Below are 12363 nucleotides of genomic sequence, written 5' to 3' on the forward strand. Positions count from 1 at the left end.
AATATTCCTTTATAGATTTGTGGCACTATCTGTGCTATTAGCAGATAACTTTTTTTTTTTCACTTCAACCACACTCAGTTGATTCATTCCTCTTGGTAGTTTGCTTTTAAGATATCTCAATAGATTTAACAAATGTGGGAGGTATACAGAAAAAGTGGGTTTTTACTCAAGTGACTCAAACTAGTAATAGATTTTGTTCAGTTATTGGAATTCAAGTTCACAGTCCTATGTGAGCTTATGAGATGCTGCAGTTGTTGAGTCTTAAAGACAGATTTGTATCATTTACATGGTTCATGCTGTCTACAAAGTAAATGACCTTTCCCCCAACTTTCTGAAGCTGTGACAGTTTTTAGTTAAACACTGCATTGACCAATTGCCCAGATACAACTATTTACAGCTGTAATATTTTCATCCCTGCCCAAACAGCTAAACATGTGCTTTTCTAAACATAATTTGAACTGCGTGGAGTCTTTTTAACAAATGTAGTACATGTGATCAAGGCATTGGGAAATCACAACTACACAGTTGCTCCCTGTTGTGGGTTCCATTTATGCACATAAGAAGAGTGATATGATTCAAGCAGCTGTGATGTACCTTGTGCTTTCACAGTTAGATTTGTATTAAGTGCTCAGGTAGTTTTAAATTTCTGTATGCATGCATCTGAGGGCAGTGCCCTTGTATTTGGATTTATACTGGATCTTACTGTACATAGTTCTAACAGTTTACTTTCCACAAAGTAAAATATCTCAGTGTGTTACTTCAGAACACTTCCTGATTTATCTTTCCAGTTTTTCTGTGAGCCCTTGCTTATTGTACTAAATCAGTTTTTGCATCTGATCCCAGATCTGCATTACGGTTTAAAAAAATAATAGTAATAATAATGTGCTTAGTGATGCTGATGCATACATTTTTCCTACTTAGGCATTGGTGATCAAAGAAATCTTGCAAAGGTAGGTTAACAGGGTAATAGCACACTGAGTTTTCTTTTTTTCTTATTATGAAAATACGGTACTAACAGTATTCTTAGCAGCCAGATAATTTGGAAACATGCATGACCGTAAGTCAAAACAAACTTAGGTGCACAGCTGTAGTGTTTTTATGTGGGAACAACTTCTCTGTAGATACTTCTATGTGAGGAATATATTCACAACTAACCTGGTAGCTGATTGAAGACGCATTTTGGAGCACTCCTGCATAACTACATCAAGAGAGATTAAAGCTCCACTGCATTTTGATGTCCACATGAAGTAATTTTTTATTGACCCCCATGGATTTCGGTGCATCATGTGCAGACAGTACATGAAAGTTGTGTGTGAGTGTCTTTGCATGGGCATGTGAGAAGGACTATGTCTGACCCTTAAACAATAACATAAGTAAATTTTTTTCCTCCTCCTCCAGATTCCTACCAAGAAATGATAGATTAACTATACTTGGATTCTGTGAAAATGTGAGATTTTAATTGCATCCTCCATTCTTTGAGCTTATTTTGAAATACAGAATGCACAGAATAGAGATTTACAGATACACCAGTGTATCACCTATTAGATGCTCCTGTGATGGTATAATAAGTATTAGGGTTTAAGCACCAAGTGTTATGGCTCAGCACCACACAGTCATTTCTAAATGAAAAGGGGGATACAGTAAAAATATATATATAAAAAAATAAAAATAAAAAACCCCCCACAAATTACAACGTATGGGTTGAGATAAAACTATTTGCTGAGGTAGAGAAAAGGAGAAGGATAATAATATGTGTGTATTTGTGTGTGTGCATATATATATATATATATATACACTCATATATAGTAAGTGATGCCCAAGTAATTTCTCACCATGCCCTGTCTGATGCCCAGCTAGCCCCTGAGCAGCAGAAAAGAGTGAGATGAGCTCTCACCTTCTTCAAAACTCCTACTTGATGACATGTGGTATGGAATATATCTTTGGCCAGTTTAAGTCAATTGTCCTAATTCTCTTCCCTTCCAACTCCTTGGGCCCTTTGCTTTGAACAGCCTTGGCTCTGTACAACACTACTTAGCAGCAACTACAAACATTAGTGTGTTATGAACACTTTTTTCTCCTTGAACCAAAAGCGTAGCATCATACCAGGCACTCTAAAAAAAAAACCAATTCCATCCCATCTGAAACTAAGGATCCTAGTCATCATTCTAGAGCAAGTATGTCCAGCCTGCAGCCTGCACATGGCCTAGCCTTGTTGGCAGTGCCAAACAGAACAGCCCCAGGCATGCTCCAATTGCTCTGCAACAGCCAAACCATTAGTGCGCTACTAATGCTGTATGGACTGCAACTAAGGTGCAAGGAGAGCAGTGCTGACTCGAGTGATGGCAAATAACTGTATGCATTTTGATACCTTGACTAAACACAGGGCTATTATTTTGATAAAGGAACTTAAGACTTGGTTTCAAGATTGAAAAAAAAAAAAAAAAAAAAAAAAAGCCCATCAAATGATGTTTGCAATGCCATTTTCATTTGATGTAAATACATTACCTGCAAATTTCCAACTGGAATGTGTAGAATTGCAAATAGGTATTAAACTCAAAAATCTGATCTTGTCTCTTTACCACATTTTCATAATCACTGTCTTGCCAGAAGAAAATATCCTTTGCTTCACACATCACAGAATCACTGAATGGCATGGGTTGGACCTCAGGGATCATGAATCTCCAACCCCCTGCCACAGGCAGGGCCACCAACCTCCCCATTTCATACCAGCCCAGGCTGCCCAGGGCCCCATCCAACCTGGCCTTGAACACCTCCAGGGATGGACGGGCATCCACAGCCTCTCTGGGCAGCTGTTCCAGCACCTCACCACTCTCTCTGTAAAGAACTTCCCCCCCGATCTAAATTCACCCTAAGTCTTCCCTCCCTCAGCTTAAAACCATTTCCCCTTGTCCTGTAGTTATCTACCCCTTCAAAGAGTTGATAAAATCAACAAATTGCACCTCATTTGTTCCATTGCTTTTTGGCAGGAAGCACGTTCTAAACAAACTACAGGAAGAGTAAAATTTCATCAAAAATCTCTGATGAATGCTCTGAAACCTCACTGAGAATTGCAACCACTTCCACTGAACCAACCTGATGCACTAGTTTCACAAAAACAGGGCCAGATAACCCTCTGGTTTTGGTTTTGTTTCTTTTTTTGAATGAAATATATAAAAGCTTAAAATAAGGTGTTTTTTTTTAAATTAGGTACATTAACTACATTGTATATTTTTGAGGGCTGCTCTGAAAGTAATGCCTCTTATTATTTTATCACATTGTCTCACCACATCAGAGATGGATGTTGGTGGTGTGGCAGTAGGGGTTAAACATTCCCACCAATATTCCATTACATTTTGTTGCTGTGCAGCAGGGGGATGAAATGGCATCTGACGTGGAAGTGCTCATGAAGCAACAGTGTGTCACTGAATTCCTTCATGTGGAAAAATTGGCATCCACTGACAGTCACTGCTGCAGGCCCACTATTTCCCTTTTGCTTATGACTTATGTCCAGAATTGTGGAAGCTGTATCTGTATAGCTTGTGACCTTCTCTGATTTTCTTATGTTTGGGCTTCTCTTCTATCATTCCCTTAAGAATCTTTTCCTTAAATTTCTCCTGTGTTGCAGCTGTGCATTGTCGCTTCACAATCTTCACACATCTTATCAAAGATTAAACCATCAATGCTGATGGAGTTGCAGAGTTGGACTGAAACATGAGTTCTTTGAGGTCAGCCCTAATAGACTGCATAATCCTATGTGCCTCTTGGCAGCTCCTCTGACGAATGTTAGCATGATTTCCTCATTGAGATACAGCAGTGTGTATATAATAAAAGCTTTTTTTTTTTTTGCACACTTGTGCATGAGTTTTCTGTTGGCCGTGTGATGCAGTGAGAAACTCCACAAATTTCTTATTTAGAGTACTTGAGCAGAATTTCTTTTCTTTTCCCCTCCACTTTGTAAATGTATACAGAGCTGTAAAAATCAAGTAGCCTTCCCTGTGACATAGGACAGTCTGAAAGAGCTGAGGCTGTTCAGCCTGGAGAAGAGAAGGCTCTGAAGCGGGCTGATAGTGGCAGGTTTGCTGATGATACTGAATTGAGTGGTGCAGCTGACACGATAGGAGGGAGGGACACCATCCAGAGGGGTCTGGACGTGCTCAGAAAGTGGGTGCATGAGAACCTAATGAGCTTCAACAAGGTCGAGTGCAAAGTATTGTACTTTTGTTGACGCAATCCTGGGTATAAGTGCAGACTGGGAGAAGAAATTCAGAGCAGCCCTGCAGAGAAGGACTGGGGAATCCTGATGAACGAAAACCTCCTGGACGTGAACCAGCGGTGTGCACTTGTTGCTCAGTAGGCCAACTGTATGCTGAGCTGCATTAAAAGAGGGGCGGCCAGCAGGGAGAGGGAGGTGATCGTCCCCCTCTGCTCGGCTCTTGTGAGGCCCCATCTGCAGCGCTGCGTCCAGGCCTGGGGCCCCAGCACAGGAAGGACGTGGAGCTCTGGGAGCGGGGCCAGAGGAGGCACTGAGATGAGCAGAGGGCTGGAGCAGCTCTGTGTGAGGAAAGGCTGAGGGAACTGGGCCTGTTGAGCTTGGAGAAGAGAAGGCTCTGAAGAGACCTGTTAGCAGCCTTCTAATATTTAAAGGGAGCTTATAAGCAGGGTGGAAATTGACTTTTACACAGGTAGGTAGTTGAGAAAGGTGGTATGGGTTTAAAGTGAAAAAGGAGAGATTTAGACTAGAAGTGTGGAGGAAGTTCTACATTGAGAGGATGATGAGGTGCTGGAACAGGTTGCCCAGAGAGATTGTGGATGCCCCATCCCTGGAGGCATTCAAGGCAAGGTTGAATGGCATCCTGGGCAGCCTGGTCTAGTGGTTGGCCGCCCTTTCCATGTCAGGAGGTTGGAACTGGATGGGCTCTTTGGTGCCCTGCAACCTAAGGAATACTACGATTCTATAAAATGGAATCAAGGTTAGCATGTTCCCAGTTGCTGTTGTCTCTAATATATTTTAATTGTAAGGTGATGATCTGTGTAGTGTTAATTTCTTACATAAGAATTAAAAAAAAAACCCTTTTTTTTAATTTTTATCAAAGCCTAATCTTTGTCAAAGACCATCTGAGAATTCTTCACAGAATATGTACTACGTTGGGGAGTCTTGAGCCAGAAAATATGGTTTGTTGTTTTGGGTTTTTTTTAAATCTTTTAGTTAATTCTGCATCCTTCCTTTCTTTCCCTGTTTCTGACAGGATAGTTTTCTAAGCATCTTAGACAGAGGAAAAAGTTATAATATCCCTGTTAGGGATTTTTGCAATTATATATAAAAGCATGTCTGAGTTTTTTGGCTTTTTAGGAATAGAGATTTGTAAGCAGTCCATCCCACGGTTGCTACTTTTTTCAAAATGAAGGTGAAAAATGGAGATATAGGTTTTGATAATCAATCTAATGTAAAATTTTTTGTGTGCTTGGGTAATCAGTGATCTCTCATTTCTTGCAAAATGATGAGTGCCATCTGTGATCTGATCAAATGCACTTGATTGCCCTACCTGCTAAAGTTTCCTGTAGCTGTAAACAATGCATTTCATAACTGCTAAATAACAGATATGCAGATGCTCGTAATTAATTATGAAAAATTGTTTGTTTACAGTTAGTAGACTGAGGCAAGGAGGGATGGAGGGGTGAGGAAAGTTCATGGGATCATAGAAACGTTTTTGTATTGGAAGGGTTTTCCCACTGGGTATGCATTTTGTACACACTGTAAGCAAAAGCAGGTCCGTTTACATTTCCAAGTCAGATAGTCTTCCCTGAAGTTGTAATGTCACTTGGGTTGCAAAATGATAATGACCATGATTTACTGTATCATTTAGAAATGATTGAAATAGTCATAGAGATTAAACCTCTAATTTGTAGTGCTTAGAGTTCTTAACTCGCTTTTAGATCTGGCAAACAGCTCCTCAGTTTTGTAAAGCTGAGGAAAGAGCACATGGAGTTGATTTTTTTCTCAGAACATAAGTTTAAATAACACAACCTTGAATCACGAGTGCATTTTTTTGTCAGAATCTGGATAATGTACTTTCAGTGAATGCTGTCACACAGTGATTTGATGCAAGGATTCAGGCATCATATGCAAATTCTATTTTTCAGATGATTTTGCATTGTTTGCAAGTATGACGATGTGTGATGTTGATGTACCAGTTCTTATTTTCTCACAGGAAGACAGCGATCCAGCAGTTCACGAAAGCCTTAGTATAGAAAATACGTTATGGGCAAGCACTGTTGTTGCTTCAGGTAAGTGTTGCAACATCAAATCTGAAAATACATCTAAAACCTCATCTGTGTAACTGTATTTTTATTTTACGTAGTGAAATATTAATGAGTTTTGAAAATCTTTGTGTCTTTCAGGCTGTTAATCTGTTGTTCCCTTGTTTGCATTCCCATCAGTTTCCTCACATCAGTGACAACATTTTCATATCGTTTTAATCTTCCTTAGTAGGTTTTTATACTTAAATTTTGCTTTTTCAGTAGCCCTGTCTTTTGTATCCCACTAAAGCTACTGAACTTTTCTCTAATTAAAACTTGTATACTGCAAAGTGCTATGTTCAATCCACTGTGGACAAATGTCTTGCTGAAAAGCAGGCGTGCTCTTGTATGTTAAGAGACTTTTCTAGTATGCACACCATGCTGAGGGTAAAACTTATTTAAAATCTTTTATCAGGCAAATCTTAATCAGAAATCATTAACGAGCTATATTGTTATGTAATTTTCAATCAATTTTTAAATATTAGTGATGTTTTCCGTGCCTTTCACATATTAGTAAGTAGGCACTGTATTCAGGCTCTCAGCCATTACAAAATTTGTTATTAAACAGGAGAAAATTAGTTTATTTTTCGCCCCAGATAAGAAGTTAAAAGTACAGTAGGGAGAGAAGAAGAAGGACAGAATTAGGAGAGCGTGGTTTCTGAAAGGAGCTAGAATTTAAGATCAAAAACTGGAACATTTGGAAATGTTACTCAAGAGGAGGGATATGAACAGGAAGGAAGTAAAAGAGAAGAGGAAGAAGAAGGGGTGGGTTGAGTCTCCAGCTAAGTAGCAAGGAGAAGCCTTCCTCATAGGGTCCAACTTTACGTTGTCGAGGAGAATATTAAAATGGACATATTTGGAGGGTTGTGGGGAATAGATCAAGTTTAAGAAGTCGGCAAAGGAATCTGACTGAGCACTCCTCTCCAGAGTCTGAATAGGTTCTCATGTTGTTTAGTACATAGTGCCTAGTAGAGCCTCGTGTTGGTTTTCATTGCACTAGTAGACTGTTCTCTATGAAACTGTTTTTCAAATGGATGGTGCCTACAGTTGTCTTCACTTAGGTTATTAACTTCATTGGCCAAGATTTTTAACTGTGCATAAAACAGTGCTGCTGGTGAATTACAAGCTTTAATTACAAATGTGACTTTTTCCCTATTTTTTGTCAAACACATGGGGAATAACCACGTCCAAAGAGGGGAATAACCACATCCAAAGAGTATGCAAAAGCAGAAATTCTGAACCAGCAGTTTCGAATTTTAATTGAAAACTGCTCATGTTTTCACTTCCAGGGTGGATTATTTGATTTTCTTCAGAAGTGTAGCTGAAGCCTGAGGCCTCTTGGTCTGCCTTCTGAACTTGGCACCCAGGTTAATGGAAACAGTGGACTAATTTATTCCTTAGACCACTGCCAGTGAGAGTAAATGTAGAATGGATATATTAAGTAATTTTTTTTGTTTTCTTCTTAAGGAGATTGTGAAGGTATAATTGTTTATGAAGGTCTTAGGTTTGTTATTAATGTCAATGGAAAAAAACACAAAGATAATTCTGAGTGACCACAGCCCCTTCTGAAAGAAAAAACGATGTGATGAAGTAATTAAAAATGTCATTGTATGTCCAGATCTTACAAGAATTACTCAGCAAATCTGTGGAGGTAATTTTTAGTATTTGACAGGATTAAGTCTGTAAAATAAGGAGTAGCAAGTGATTGCCTCAAGTCTGTTGCTTATTTAATAAGGAATTTATAATGTTTTACAAGTGCACTGTGGGTGGATAGTCATAAATAAGACCATAGGTTGGAACATGTACGAAACAGATGTTTTCTATGTTTGGTGATAACTGATGTAACATTATCTTCACCCGAGGTGAATATACGTGAGTAAGTTAGCATAATTAACGCTGAGTTATATGTATATATATTTAGTTAGTTGAAATTACAAGATTTCTGGTAACTGAAAACTGTGTTAGCACTTGCTATTATAAACATATATAAACCTCCTTGCCTAAAGCCTACAGTGGCAGAATGTCAGAAGTAGTCTTGGGTCAATGTGCTTGCACCTGAGCACGGCCTTTTAGAATACTTGATTATACCTAAAATGTTTACTTGCACGTGAGCTCTGTGGTGGTGACTCTCACTCAAATTCCTTGAAAACAGAAGAATAAACATCTGGTAGCAGGATAAAGTCTGTGTTATAAATTCTGTATGAATTTCTCTATTTATAGATAGGTACCTCATGTCATTTGTCTCTTATTTCAGTCTTCCTTACTGTCTGCGATCAGTTTTGTTGCAGGTTGGTATTTTTCACCCAAAGAGTAGCATGTTTATGTGCAAGCTTTCTTCTGTTACTTTGACACTTTGCTTCAAGAAATTGGGTCTGTACTCTGTGCCAAGATGGTCGGTAGGGGTTATTTTGTTGCTCAGTGTGACACATATGGCGTGGGATATCTTTTGTGTGGGTTTAGATGAGTGTCGTGGCTGTGTCCCTTCCCAGCCTTTTGGCAGTTCACAGCCTCCTGGCTTTGAAGGGTTGTTGGAGAGGGCCTTGATGTTATGGCAGCATTGCTTAGCTATAGTGAAACATCGGAGCAGTGCCAGCACTGTTCTTGCTACAAGCACAGAGCACAGCGCTGTATGGGCTGCTGTGGGAAGCGTCATCCCAGCCAGGCCCATTACAGTACGGCAGTCATAGTGCCTCTGAGCTTAGAAGGCTGCTTCCTTCAGTGCTCTTCAGGCAGCCTGGGCATCATCTGTTAATAAACAGAGTATGTATGCGACCAGTTATTCGTGGGACTGCTATGCCCTTGCCGACTCCTTAAAGGTTGTTGCAGAACATTCTGGGTCGGGTGATTTGTTCTGACATATCACTGGCTGATGCTGTCAGTCTGAGCTGCCGAGACAGGGAGCTACATCACAGGCACACAGGAAAGGAGCATGTAGGTGAGTTTCAAAACTGCGTTCAATTTCAAAAAAGGTTTTGCATAGGACATGAAGAGCAGTTGTCAGACAAGGGCATTCTCTGTCTTCCTGGCGTTAGGCATTGGTTTGACAAGATGTGCAGTGTCAGGTTTGTATGTAAAGACATCACTGAGCATGGCACCAGCCCTTAGCTGAGTTTTGTGGGTTTTTCCCCCCATTTTCTCACATTTGAAGTGCTGGCTTGCTTCCATGAAGACTTCCTACATATATACTTTTTCAGTAGTATTTTTATCAGGCCTATTTTCTTCTCCTTGTTCTAAATGCTTTTACTTTTCAAAACTTTATTGTGCATCCTAGGAAAGGGTTGCTAAGAGGGAGGCAGAAAGAGGGAAAGCCAATGAAGTAGTGATCACCAATATTGCCCCTATGAGTCTGCTGGGAAATGAAATCAGGTTTAGCTCTTGCAGACACTAGTGAGCCTGAACTAATTTGAGTTTACGTTTTTAGAAAAAAAAGTCTATGTAGAGAATCAGGACTGCAGGATGGAGTTTTACTGGAGTCTTTCTTTCAAGCTTTGTCTTCTGGGCTCTTGAGGACCCCTTTCCTTGAAGTTACTGTTTGTCTGCCTCAGCCTATTTTCCTCTTTTCATATGCTGAATTCCTGACGTTCCCTAGTACACAATATGTAAAACATGTTGCTTTGGCTACACTAGCCTGGTGTCTCAGTGTGCTGTTACTGTTAGTCAAAGTGAGACAGAAGGTCGAGGTCAGGTAGGAAAAGTGTTTGGGGAATGGTGTGGGGAACACCTCAGAAAACTTGAGCTCTGGTTGCTAATGCCTTGACAGTTTTAGGGGAAAGGCACCACAAATCAGTCATCTTTCAGATCCATGACAGTAAATGTAAGTGTAGAAAGGTTTATCAGCTGCATGTTGAATTCAGAACGCTTTGTCACACCTAATATGTTCTATATGCCCTGAGTTTAGAATGAGTAGTCAGATATAGAAATGTAAATCGGAAGTGCTTTGTGCCCTGGCAGACATCTGTGCTGTGTGTACAGACAGTACAAAGACTAATTTGCCAGGTTCACACAGGAAGCCTCACTCTCAAGTCCGAACCATGCAGCCGTCCTTTTGTTGTTATTAGGTAAATGTTTTTACTGAGACAAAATCATTTGACTTCTTCTGTTTATGGACAGCATCCAAGTGAGTTTTAAAAAGATAACAGCAAGATACAGTATTTATGTGCAGTTCTTATTACTGCTGTGAAATTTTTACTGTGGAATTATGGCTTGTTTCTTATGGCATGTAGCTATACGATTGTTTAAGTACCTGGGGAATTCTGTAAAGAATTTCTGATCTATTTCACTGCCTTACCTTTCTCTTTACTGCTGGTTCTTCATTTAAGCAGTCTTTAAAATAAGTGAATATTCTATTGGTTTCCTTCAGATTTTGCCTTTTGTTTTAGTAATAGTGCCTGGAGGAATGGAATTGTAGGTTACTGAAGACTTGTTTTTTTAATAAAGTGGAAAACATCACTGAAGAAATAAATTTATAACCATTTAATTTAAACCATTTAATTTAAACCATTATGTGTTTTGAAAACCTCTTATGTTACTGTGTTATCTTCATTTACATTACAAAACCTGCATTTGTTTATCATTGCTGACTATGGTGATGTATTTATTGAAAATGTTGGTAGATTCCCTTTTGAAAAGTGAAAGAAAAAAGTGAGTTAAATTTTAAAAAGCCTCAGAAGGTGCACAACAGTGTGGACTTTTTCATCTCCATTTACCAGTGTGTTTCAAACTGCTAAGATAATTCTGTTTCCTGAGAGACCTGCTGAGGTGCTTACTGAGGTTTGTATGAATGGAAAAATGTGGTCATTTGGGCAGATATCATTTGGGCTTTGGTTAAAATTCAGAACAGTTTGAATAGTTGCATGACTGTAAAAAGGCACTACTTTGTGCCATGATCCATAGGATTTTAGTGAATTTCAGTTGTCTCTTGTTTTCATACACTTCACATAATTTTTGTTTTGCAAGTGCAGTATGATCTTGCAATGGATTCTGAGTGTGCCTATAAATGCTTGTTAACTCTATACAAGTCCACTTTTATTAGTCTATCAAAGCACACAGTGATAGAATCATAGACTCATAGAATGGCTTGAGTTGGAAGGGACCTCAAGGATCATCAGGTTCCAATCCCCTGCCACAGACAGCGTTGTCAGCTGCTGGATGAAGTACTAGGACAGGTTGCCAGGGCCCCATCCAACCTGGCCTCAAACACAGCCTCTCTGGGCAACCTGTTCCAGCACCTCACCACTCTCTCAGTAAAAAACTTCACCCTGATGTCTAATCTAAATTTCTCCTCCTTTTGTTTAAAACTACTCCCCCTTGTCCTACCCATATCTACCCATGCAAAAACTTGATTTCCCTCGTGTTTGTAAACTCCCTTTAAGTATTGGAAGGCCGCAATGAGATCCCCCTGCAGCCTTCTCTTTTCAAAGCTGAATAAGCCCAGTTCCTTCAGCAAGTTTATTCTGTTTGTATCTCCCCTAACATCTCTCTTCTTCATTACCCACTTCACTCTTACCAACCACTGCTTGCTGTTTCTCACAGAAGTCCATACATAAAAGCAGTGGTCATTGTTTTTACCCTGGTAGGACAGGAATCTTTCCAGAGACCCTGAATTGTATTCAGTTCCCCTTAATGGGTTGTGGGCATCGGGTCTGTTGGATTTAGCCAGAGTTATGAAGAAAATTCAATAGACTGCTTTTTGTCTCACTTTTGTCTTCAAACTCAACTTTTCAAGAAGCAGAATGAAAGAACAGGTAGGACAGTTGGCTTCCCTGAACTGCACCAGCCCAGCCAAATGTAACTTACTGAGGAATTTGCCATGAGAAATAGAAGAGTCCATTTCCTTTGCTGCACAGCTCTGAAGCCAGAGATGACTAGATTGTGTGTAGGGGGGATGCCATGTAGTTTATAATCTAGCATGCTGTGAAAGCTGGACAGAGGTGAGCTCACAAAATCCCTCCAACCTGAAATGTCCCAAACTGATACTGACGTTGGTCTGAGACCAGTTGGATTGCATTTTTTTTTTGCATGTTTGTGAGGTTTTTTTTCCCCCTCTGTCAGCAAAGGCAAGCACGC

General features: G+C 39.8%; 1 protein-coding gene across 6 annotated transcripts in view; it reads left to right on the plus strand.

The window, feature by feature from the left end:
* ATP9B (ATPase phospholipid transporting 9B (putative)) overlaps positions 1–12363 on the plus strand; it is a 155991-nt gene that overhangs the window by 69012 nt on the left and 74616 nt on the right. For all 6 annotated transcript variants that reach the window (XM_052697876.1, XM_052697877.1, XM_052697879.1 and 3 more), the window contains exon 10: positions 6210–6285. In XM_052697876.1, the coding sequence (XP_052553836.1) occupies positions 6210–6285 (76 nt within the window). The remainder of the gene's footprint in view (positions 1–6209; positions 6286–12363) is intronic.

Source organism: Tympanuchus pallidicinctus, unplaced genomic scaffold, assembly GCF_026119805.1.
Source record: "Tympanuchus pallidicinctus isolate F22 unplaced genomic scaffold, pur_lepc_1.0 scaffold31, whole genome shotgun sequence".
Taxonomy (NCBI): Eukaryota; Metazoa; Chordata; class Aves; order Galliformes; family Phasianidae; genus Tympanuchus; species Tympanuchus pallidicinctus.